Here is an 11,918-nt window from a genome sequence, read left to right as displayed (position 1 = left end):
CTCGTAGATCGTCCTCTCGTAGATGTTCTGGACTTGCGCAGAAAATTTAGATCCCAAGCTTATATTCTGAGATCCCAAGCTTATATTCTGAGATCCCAAGCTTATATTCTGAGATCCCAAGCTTATATTCTGAGATCCCATGCTTATATTCTGAGATCCCAAGGCTTTTTTGTGTTAAAATGTGCATAAAGGCATGCAATGATGCAAGTGCATTCAGAAGGGATTAAAATACTTATTAAAAAGCATAGATGTTTCCTAAAAATCCTCACTAATCAGCACTTGGCAATAAATGTCAAGGATATTGCTTTTTGTTTCCTAGCATATGTTTAATACATAAAGGGTGCAAGTATGTATGAATTCTTGAATTACGGAGCAAAGAATGATAAATCAATGTAATTGTTATATACATAATAAAATCATTTGTTAAATATTGTTTGAAACCTGTTAACAATAAATTTAGTCATAGTTTTACCACTGTACAGTGTACAGTGTACACAGCACAGGTTTCCTGTATTCCATATAGATTCAGTTTTAAATCGGGAGAAGAATGATTATCAAACTCGTTTGTGGTTTACATTTTCAATTAAAACTGCACACACACATTTTAAGTTAAGAATTTTTGTTGACAATTTGGCTTCTTTGTTAACCATTTGTGTTTCTCTGGTTACCTCTGGAAACCAGCAATGTGTGAGGGAGGTATAAGTTACGGAGAGTGAATTAACGAGCTTCATTAATTTCTGCTTTCAAGGTTTAGAAAAACCGCGAGATAAGATGCACTATAGTGTACAGTGTGTACACAAACCTTCCCGCATTTTCATGCGCCGACAAAAATTACACCACGCGCACTACGCAGGGGATGCCGCGCACCATTTGCAGAAAAATGTTTAGTCTAAAATAGTCAGCTGGAAAACGATGATGTTCGTCTAGATAAATGTGATTGAAACTGGTCTACACCCATTTAAACAATCACGTGCCAATACAACCAAGGTGGGTAATATCTCTTATGATTAGCTCAAGGTGAGAGGGTTAAAGGACTGCATATATTCTGAATTCATACATGAAATATAATCTTCTATCAGAATATTCATTAATCTCTTTGATATTATCTTCTATCAGCATATTCATTAATCTCTTAAATATAATCATCTATCAGCATATTCATTAATCTCTTTAATATAATCATCTATCAGCATATTCATTAATCTCTTTGATATTATCTTCTATCAGCATATTCATTAATCTCTTTAATATGATCATCTATCAGCATATTCATTAATCTCTTTGATATTATCATCTATCAGCATATTCATTAATCTCTTAAATATAATCTTCTATCAGCATATTCATTAATCTCTTAAATACAATCATCTATCAGCATATTCATTAATCTCTTTAATATTATCATCTATCAGCATATTCATTAATCTCTTTAATATAATCATCTATCAGCATATTCATTAATCTCTTAAATATAATCATCTATCAGCATATTCATTAATCTCTTAAATATTATCTCATATTTGCATATTTATTAATCTGTTTAATATAATCTTCTATTAGCATTTTCATTAATCTGTTTAATATTTAATATCTTCTTTTAATTCCAAAGAACTTATCTAAAATAATATCTTCTTTCAATCTACATTTTAATTTGTTAAAGTTTACATAAATTAAAGTAACACTTTTAAAATGCTCAGAAAAAATAAACCGTTTTAAAGAGAGTTTCAATGTTTGATTAAAAAAAAACAATATCGCCACCAAAGAATTGTAATGTAAAGATAGTTTTTTCAGAGGTGTGCGCATTTTTGTACTGCAGTATATAGTATCAGGGCGGTAAAGTAAACACAAAACGGATGTCACAGCCTGACATGATCCCTTTTGAAATAAAAAATCAATGAAATATTCCGATCATAGGAAATTAACTATCATATGAATTATCAAATTTATCAAAATTAAATGGTTATATCCTCCTGGGATACTAGAAGAACACTTGATACATCTATTCTTGTTTACAAACACCGCCCAGAAAGAACTGGTTTTACTATGTACGCAGAGAATACGCAACAGCAATTAACTTTTCTTGTCTTTTTACCTTGATCGACATAAAATATGTACAGTATATTCTTAAAGAAGATGAAGACTATACCATCAAGTGACCCTAGACAATTACATTTACAGAATGACAGACACAAGTCACAACGGTACCAACTCAACCTCTATCTGAGTAATGATAAGGAAGATACCGTCGTTTTTTCTATTTAAAAACATGCTGAATTCTGACAATTTAATTGTTTCTTTCTGTTTCAAAACATCCGCAAGATACTTTGACAATGAACCCACAATCAAAAATAATATATTTATTCTTGATCAGATGAAAAGGGTTGAAGGTTGCTGTTGTGAATCGTACTTGTCACTTTACAAATGAAGCTTGACCTGACAAATGTAATTGGTTTACATATGAATCATGAAATACGAATAGTTTAGTTGTGTAAATGAAGTAAGGAGCGTGAAGTTTATGGTTCAAGTTCAATACCATTCAACAAACCAACATAAGTTTCAATTATTTGGAACAAAAATATTTATTTTACCGTCTCTTGACCAACATTGCCCCACCAGGGGGATGATAAGTTACTTTACTTCCCTTGGGACTGTTCAGTAAAATAACCAACTGCTCTGCAAAGTTTTCGTGAAAAAATGAGACTGTAAAGACGACCCAAAACTCTAAAAATATGTCGATTTTAAGCTCGATTTTAGTTTCTGCATTTAATTGATTATTTTGATATTTTGATGGTTTAATAAATGATTAAGCACAGAAATAAGTCAGTTTTGGCCATCAAGGAACCTAAATGCAAGATAACGGATTAAGCAAATTCCGTACAATCGTCCCTGATGTCTTATCCTTTGTGAGTAACCCTGTACTTATTTGGAAAATTAAAATTTACTTATCCACGGGTTTTCTTGATTAATTTTGCCTCAAAACATCGTCATCATTCTTGGTAAAGTGCACTTTCCATAACCTTTTTTGGTTTTCAGATTTTTAATTGCTTTTGTTGTTTTTATTTGAATTTAAATTGAAAAAAATGATTTATTCTTTTTTCATTATCTTTATAATTAATGCGATGTCAGGGTATATTTAACCAAGAATAATTAGCTGATGATAAATTATATTAGCAACAAAAAACCTTTCATCTGGGAAATATTTAATTACTTATTTACACTTCTTGTTTATCTATCTATCTTAATACAGTGAAACCCTTAATAACGAATACATCAGAAGAATTTATCAAATGTCGTCTTGGCAATTTTTAAATGAGTTTTATACTATATTACGTAAATTTCAGTATTTGCGAAAATAAATAAATAGCCATAAATATGCGGGAACAGTTTTAAAGAGTTCCGTATAATCATTTAATTAAAAAACTAAATATTTGCAACATTCCATTATCAGAAAGTGAAGAATACGACATTTGATCAATTCTTTCGATGTATTCGTTATTAAGGGTTTCCCTGTAAGATTAGAACTAATGGTTCTTTTTATTTTTTGTGACGTTTTGGAACAGCTCAAAAACCAATATGTTACATGTAAACATAAAATATCAATAAACCTCAGTCCTCGATCTATCTATCTATTTATCTATCCATCTATCTAGCTTTTTTTCTATCTATATCTTTCTTTTATTTATTTCCATTTAGCTTTTTATCTATTTAAGTATCTATCTATCTATTTATTTTATCGTGATTAAAAAATTTTCAAAAAATTTATTTTCAAAAAAAAGCCTCCAGAATGGACAATCCAGGCGAATTTTAAAGATTAAATTTTCGTCCTTGATGCTGAACAAATATACAGTATAAAACCGTCTAATTTAAAAGTACTCAAATGAATCCTGAAAAATTTCTCTACAATCCTTCTATCTTTGCAATCGGATAAAATTAGACCCATATAAATTTCTAAATATGAAATCTGCAAGAACAAATGTCTAAGCTTTCACCATCGGGTTGCAAAGATAAAACTATTTAGACATCAGAGCTTGTGGTTATTTTTTAGTTCTTTGATGTCTATTTGATTTATAGATCGCAATTATCAAAATTTGCATTATGTAAGTTAAACAAAAACTGGATTATAATTTTTAATAGATTAATCCACATAATTATAATTTTTAATAGAGTAATCCACATAATCATAATTTTTAATAGATTAATCCACATAATTATAATTTTTAATAGATTAATCCACATAATTATAATATCTAATAGATTAATCCAAATAATTAAGATCTTCGCTCATGTATTTATATGCTAGTATAGTTGGCTATACGGCTGGACCGATTTGACTGAAATTTTTTGAAGGAACCCATTGGTGCCCGGGGAGAAGCATAAGCTAAACAAGTTCGAATTTTTTATAATTCAACATTTTTTCCCACGTGTTTCTAAAATTCTACGGGCAACGCCGGGCACTTCAGCAACAAGTTAAATATTTATAATGTTAAAAAAATATAAAAATATTAAAAAATTATCTTTAACCCAACCATAACTATTTTCCAACCCACCTCTACCGCACAATGCATTTAATATTTTCCCAATAACTGCATTATCGTGGTTAAATGCGGAAACAGCAAAACATACAAATATAACCTACACACAGTGGGCCTAGACCAGAAAACAATTAATTAAGAAAAAGACGTGCTTTTTATACAAAATAATTATTGCTTCCGTCCCTGAGAAAATTGAAGCGTCACGTTGCAGACCAAATAGTTTTTATCATTTCATGTTTTACGCATTTTTATCGTGTTATACGCATTCTCTACTTGTCTAAGCTGAAGGATAATTTGTTAACTCAGAATTCCCCGCCATCTGCTCTTTATGAACTTGACATGAAAGAATGTACACTAAACAGTGTACGCAATTTTTTCACAGATTTCAACTGTGTAATGCCAATTTTGCATAAATAATTTAAAAGAATTGAATTTAACTAATAATTAAACCTTTATTAGGGGGGAATTTACTAGAAAAAAAGTGTAAAACGGCCATTTTGTTGTACTGCAGGTGTACTTCATATATTTATGCTATATAACCATTTGGGCCCTGGAATATCATTTTATAGAAAATCTAAAATTAATGTTAAAAGAAAACCAAATTATGAAATAGGCTGGTTTCATAATTGAACAATGATCATTTCACATGCCTTTCACTTTACAAACGATGATTTTCCTTTATAACTATAAATCAAATGGTGTTTTTTTTCACCTAATTCATTATAAAGTTTATTTAACAGCTTTAAAAAATTCGAAATTGAAATAAACAGTCTAGGGAACATACTGTATTAATGTACTCTACTGCATATAATTTGTGAACATTTACATGATTTGTACACTTTGAACTCCCTTTCAGGCTGAAATGATGGATGGTTTTCACTTTTTTTTATAAAACGATCGTTTCGTTTCAAAAACGACGAAGAAAAACTGTTTTAAGAAAAACAGTAAAACAAAACAAAAAACGATTGTTTTTAAAAGCGATTTACAACCCTAGCTGGCATGCCCAGATCTCATAAAATTCAGATAATCTGACACTTTATTAAGTGCTTAAGTGCTTAAGAGTGTTTTTTATGTTCATACAAAGCAAATAATTCTTTTTGAAAGTTATTAAATTACTTATTAGAACAAATAGGTCTGTTTACACTGCACAATTGCTGTCTCTCATGTACAATAGACATTTGAAAGTGAAAACTTTGGGGTAAAAAAAATGATAAACTAGAGGTGTTGTTGTAAGTTTCAAGTGAATTTGTTCTGCAGCTCTTCTTGTGGTTACAACTAATCTGAAAGGAAATCTACAAAAACCCAACATATGCACATAATTGCACTAATTGCAGTCATCTAACTCCACTTATTGCAATTAGTGCTCTACATTAGTTTCTTATTGCAACTTGCAATTTAAACCTTTATTGTGCGGTATTATTTTCTCAACTTAACCGCTTTATTTTAAAAATAAGATTTTATTATTCTTATAATTTCTTCAGTGCTTCTTAAACAAGACATGGACAAACTTTTGCTGAGAAACCACAAATGAAATAAACAGTGTTTAAGGACATACACAAGGATATCTAATTTAGTCTTGGTCAGCTTTTAGTAGTTCCGTTGAGAATCTCTCAAGGAATGGTCATCTTAAATAACAGTTGTTAAATTTTCCGTCTTTTTTTTATGAAAACAGCTTATTAGTTGAATCTTGCTGAATAAATAATGCAATGCAAGAGATATTGCAAAATACATAAATATATCATATTCAATTTAGTTCCTTATTGACGTTTCCTATTTCAAAATACGTGAAATGATGCCAAGGGTCCCATAAAGATAAAAAACGTTGTTACTTTTCCTATAATCATATTTCCACATAAATATTTAACAATCTACTCTAACTATACGATAATATCACCCAGAGTACAGTTATGCAGTCATTGGAAAATTGATATTCATAGATAGTTAGATAGATAAATAGATACACCTTAAATAGATAGATAGTTAGATAGATAAATAGATACACCTTGAATAGATAGATAGTTAGATAAATAAATAGAAGCACCTCTGAAATAACTTTCCTTGCATTATAACCTTGAATAGATAGAAAGAAAGATAGATGAACATATTATGCAAACCATGTAACGTTAATTTCCAGGAATTTGTACAGTTGATTCATAATAGTAATTTTCAATAGTAATCATAATATATAAAAATAATAATATTAAAAAAATCTATAAATATGATAATGAAAAAATGATCATGATGAAGAAATATAGAAATAATTTTTTAAAAACCGAAACTGTGAATATTGCTCCGACCAAACTGCACAGACTGCCCTTGAAGGATTGCAAAAAACTGGAAGGATAATAAAGACATTAAGGATAAGGATAATAAGTATAATAAGGATAATAAGGATAATAAGGATAATAAGGATAATAAGGATGATAAGGATAATAAGGATAATAAGGATAATAAGGATAATAAGAATAATAAGGATAATAAGGATAATAAGCCATAATAAATTGATTAGACAAGAATACATTTTTCTTAATTGCTAAACAATATATGAAATATTAGGAATGAGTTCGTACACACTATAATACATACAGATCTATAGCTCAGCAAAGTGATCCTTACAATCTTTATATTGAAAAAGGTGGAACACAATAAATAAGTATAGAAAGATAAAAAACCAAATTTTGTTAATAATACCCAATTTAAGCCTCTTTAAGATATCGTAGTTCGTCTTCAAAACAGAAGTTATAAAACCAAACTTTTTTTATTAGATTTTTATTCTAAAAAGTAAAAACTATTTTTCATACTCCGGCAACAAAGATAATTCTCAAGTAAACTTTAATTTAAGTATATAGTACAATTCACAACGTTCTCCTTTAAACTTAGGCCATAGAAAAAACATTCAGGGCAACCCTGTAGGTCAGATTTAGAATTAGATTTGATGAGTTTGAAGCCAAAACTCATATTAATTTCCCCATAATGTTGGTTTGGAATAGTTCAAGAAATCGGTAGAGAGGGTTTTTAATGAATTGATTCTTTGCCCCAACATGTGATTTTCAAATCCCTTATATCTTTGCAGCCTGATTGTGAAAATATTTAATATTTCAAACTTTGATTTTTTGACATAACAGAATTCTTAGTTTGAAAGATATAAGGTCAACAAAGTTGGGTTGCAAAGATATAAGGATTAAAAATCAGGGTTTGTGGCAAAGACTCAATTTCTTTTTTTAGATTTTACACTTTATCTTTGTAAAGAGTGATATAGATTCTAAACAAAGGATCAAATTTTCTGGTAGTGAAGAAGATATGCCCCAAATTTTCCATCCATAGATCTTAGCAACCTGATGTTGAAGTATCGTTGAATGAAACTCCCAAATTTTCTTTTTGTGTATACATTTGAGTAGATTTTAAAGTAAAAATTTAAAAAAAAGACTAATTAATCATATGAAATAATATTTTGAACTAAAATTTGATTCTACAAAATTGACCTAACCCATTTACGAAACACGGCCTCCGATACCGGGTTTCATGATGATACCTTGTCTTAAATTTATGGGCTCTGGAGAGCAATCACTGTATATACTTGTTGACAATATTACTAGTTTCTGTGCCCTGTCATTGTTTATCACAAGATAGAGATTTGATTATCTAGGATTAATTTAATGGAATTTTTAAACAACAAGACCCAGGGAAATAAAAACTATAAAAACATTCAAAATCGGATATTTAAAAAAAAGAAAAATTTCAAAAATATCCCTAAACATGTTTTTTTCAGATGTTCCCGATATTCTTGTTCCTGGTTTGGTCGGGAGGGATTCAATCCCAGGAATTCACCAGGGAAGAGCGTGCAGCGCTAATGGAACTAATGAATGCTGGGATTATGGATGAAAATATGGAGTTTCTATTGGATGAAAACCTTGCTTTAGGTGGCATTGTGAAGCCTGATTATGAGGTTTATGATGAAGATATTTATGAAGATGATATATATAATTATGATGATGATGTTGAAAGGATTGATGAAGGAGAGGATCGTGGTGGGCCAAGAAAGAAAAAGAAGAGGCCAATAATAAAAGGTCGTAAACGTAATAAGAATAATATATTTAGTCCTTTTCAAGGAGGTAGAAGAGATGGAGCACAATCACATGGACATCAATCACCCCCAAGCCCTGGATATGGTCCCCCTAAGCCATCTTATGGTCCTCCAAAACCATCCTATGGTCCACCTAAGCCATCATATGGTCCACCAAAACCATCTTACAGACCGCCAAAACCAACCTATCACAAACCAAAGCCCTCCTATGGTCCACCAAGACCATCGTATGGCCCTCCAAAACCATCTTATGGACCTCCAAGGCCATCATACCATCAACCTAAACCGTCTTATGGAGCTCCTCCTAAATCTCCGCCAAAGCATAATTCCAATCCAGCTCCTGAGAAGGAAATAGATCCCTATGGTGCTCCTCAAGCTCCTCCTCTTGATGGTGTTGCTGAATCTGCAGCTGAAGAATATGGTTCCCCAGAAGCTCCCCCCTCAAGCAGCTATGTTGAGCCTCAAGAGGTTGAAGATTCATATTCTAAACCAGTAGAGGCTGAACAGTCATACTCTCAGCCTCAGGAAGCTGAAGCTGCAGCAGAGGAATATGGTTCGCCAGAAGCTCCACCCACAAGCAGTTATGTTGAACCACAAGAGGCTGAGGACTCATATACTAAGCCACAAGAGGCAGAAGCATCATATTCAGCTCCTGAACCCGCAAAAGAAAGTCCCAAGCCACGTCCCTCCTACCAACAAAAGCCCACATATCAAAAGCCCAAACCTTCTTATCATCCCAAACCACAATACAAACCATCTTACAAACCTCGACCTTCTTACCATCCCAAACCCTCTTACAAGCCTAGACCAGTATACAAACCAAGACCCTCCTATCATGCAAGGCCGAAACCTCAGTATAAACCATCTTTTGGTCCTCCTGTAACATCATACAAACCTGTAGCAAAGCCTTCCCCAAAACCAGCAGAATCCAGTTATCAGCCAGCAGCAGAGGAAGCAGCTGATGAATATGGATCTCCACAAGCACCAGCCTCTGAATATTCTGAACCAGCAGAGGAAGCAGCAGATGAATATGGATCACCTCAAGCACCAGCCTCTGAATATACTAAACCAGCAGAGGAAGCAGCAGATGAATATGGATCTCCACAGGCACCAGCCTCTGAGTATTCTGAACCTGCAGAGGAGACATATGCATCTCCAGCAGAGCTCCCTTCATACTCTCAAGATTCAATTGAACCCTCTGCTTATATACCTGATACACCTACCATCACACCCTTTAAAGGTCCTACAGATGTTTTTATGATTCCTGCTGCTTTTGGAGAATTTCCAGATTTTTTTAAACCATCCTTCCCATCCTTGGAACCTACTTTTGATGCAAATGCATTTGAGAGTTTTAAAGGTAAGCTAAACATCTGTTATTATCCAATAAGGAATATAGTACATGATGATTGTGCATGATAGTGCAAGTGCAAGTGTTGATGAGGCATTTGTTACATTACTCTGAGTAATGTCCATTATCACCTTATGGTTTAATTTACTTCTTGCAAATAAATAAAAACAATATTTTCAAATCATCATATTTTTAGATACAGGCTCCAGATACAGTCAACCAGCTGCAGCACAACAACCTAGTTATAACACCCCTAAACAATCCCCTCAACCTAGCTACAATCCTCCAGCTCAACAACCTAGCTACAATCCTCCAGCTCAAGAACCAAGCTACAATCCTCCAGCTCAAGAACCTAGCTATAGTCCTCCCACAGAAGAACCTAGCTCCAATCCTCCCGCAGAAGAACCTAGCTATGATCCTCCCGCAGAAGAACCAAGCTATAATCCTCCAGTAACAACAAAACCAAGTTACTCACCTCCCAAACCCAGCTATGCTGCTCCTAAACCCAGTTACTCTGCACCCAAACCAAGACCAAGCTATTCACCACCCAAACCAAAACCAAGCTATTCACCACCCAAACCAAGACCAAGCTATTCTGCGCCAAAACCTTACTCTTCACCTGAACCTAAATACCCTGCTCCTGATCCTACAACAACCACCACAACTTCCCCTCCTCAGACATCAAGCTATCCCCTTCCTGCTTCCCAACCTACCTATTCACAACCAGGTTCTCAATCAAGCTATTCAACATCTGCCCCTGAACCAAGCTACTCTGAACCACAGGACACTTACAGTAACTTTGAATATGATGAAGCAGAAGAGGAAGCACCTGATTCTTACGGAAATCCAATAGCTCCTGCTTACAACTTTGAGGAGACAGAGGAAGATGTCTCTGAAGCAGAAGAGTCCTATGGAAGTCCTCTTGCTCCTGCGTACAACGCTGCTGAAGACAGTGGATCATCCAACGGAAAGCGTCAAACTGGGTTGTTTATGCCAGACATCTGGGGGATGTTTAAAGATGAGTGGGGCCAGAGATTGTCACGTCGTCAAGGATTCTCATCATAAATTGAAACATTTCAGAATTCTAATCAGCTCTGCAGAACATGATTGTTAAAAACAACATAAATTAAATTCCAATCAATCGTTTTTTTGCGGATTATACAATCCTCTGGCTCCCCATACAATCATCTCCCTATATTGCACTTCCTTAGACATATACAGAAATATCAATCAATTTACTAGTAACTGCGTTTCTAGTAAATATTTTTAAAGCAAATTTATCTGCATCAAAATAGCTGACAATAACAGAAGATTTAAACTCAATTTTAGAATCGGAAAGGTGCCATTCTTTTATTTTTTTAACTTGTTAAACAGGAAAGGCAAAATATTAAGCAGGATGCTCACATCTCTTTGAGGATTTTTAATTGGTCTCCGAAAAGCATTGTAACTCCAGAACTGCCGAAATCTTCTTACACAAAATTACGAGTAGGATCTCAATATCTAAGTCATTTAAAAAGATTTAACTCTGAATGGAAACTAACTCTGATCCTAAAAAGTAGTTCTGTACGATTCGTGAATCAAAGAAAAGTGTTTTTCCATAAGATTGTTAAAAATGTTATTTATGTTGATTTATAGGTTATGTCGTCGTAATACATTTATGTTATATTTTTTTGATCATTTATAATAAAATCTTTAAAAGAATATCCAATATAGTCATTTACATGATTCAATCTTTTAATAAAGAGATATATGGAATAGGTCTCAATGACAAAAATTACGATTTTATCTTTAAAACCCATTTTATTTTTATTTTTATTTTTTTAACCGATTGGACTATTATTTTGGGATGTCCAGTTCCAAAATTATCATTTAATTTACTTTTTTTTAGAATCATAAAAACAACAAAAAAACTAAATCATATGGTACAGAGTGTCTAAAAGAAAAAAATTTCTAT

At 32.6% G+C, this 11,918-nt stretch overlaps 1 protein-coding gene across 1 annotated transcript; it reads left to right on the top strand.

The window, feature by feature from the left end:
- Positions 1-882: 882 nt before the first annotated feature.
- Positions 883-11,689, top strand: LOC111717736 (extensin). Its single transcript, XM_023493209.1, has 3 exons — positions 883-987; positions 8,302-9,973; positions 10,161-11,689. The coding sequence occupies exons 2-3, from the start codon at positions 8,302-8,304 to the stop codon at positions 11,027-11,029; spliced, it is 2,541 nt and encodes an 846-aa protein (XP_023348977.1). The 5' UTR covers positions 883-987; the 3' UTR covers positions 11,030-11,689.
- Positions 11,690-11,918: the final 229 nt, after the last annotated feature.

This window comes from Eurytemora carolleeae, unplaced genomic scaffold, assembly GCF_000591075.1.
Source record: "Eurytemora carolleeae unplaced genomic scaffold, Eaff_2.0 scaffold2194, whole genome shotgun sequence".
Lineage (NCBI taxonomy): Eukaryota > Metazoa > Arthropoda > Copepoda > Calanoida > Temoridae > Eurytemora > Eurytemora carolleeae.
Note: the sequence above shows the minus strand (reverse complement) of the source record. Positions and strands in the feature narration are given on the sequence as shown.

Bases quoted from the DNA above. Each gene is read 5' to 3' on its own strand.
- LOC111717736 (XM_023493209.1), top strand. From the start codon at position 8,302: ATGTTCCCGATATTCTTGTTCCTGGTTTGGTCGGGAGGGATTCAATCC. The intron at 9,974-10,160 runs GTAAGCTAAACA...TCATATTTTTAG, and splicing joins TGCATTTGAGAGTTTTAAAG to ATACAGGCTCCAGATACAGT.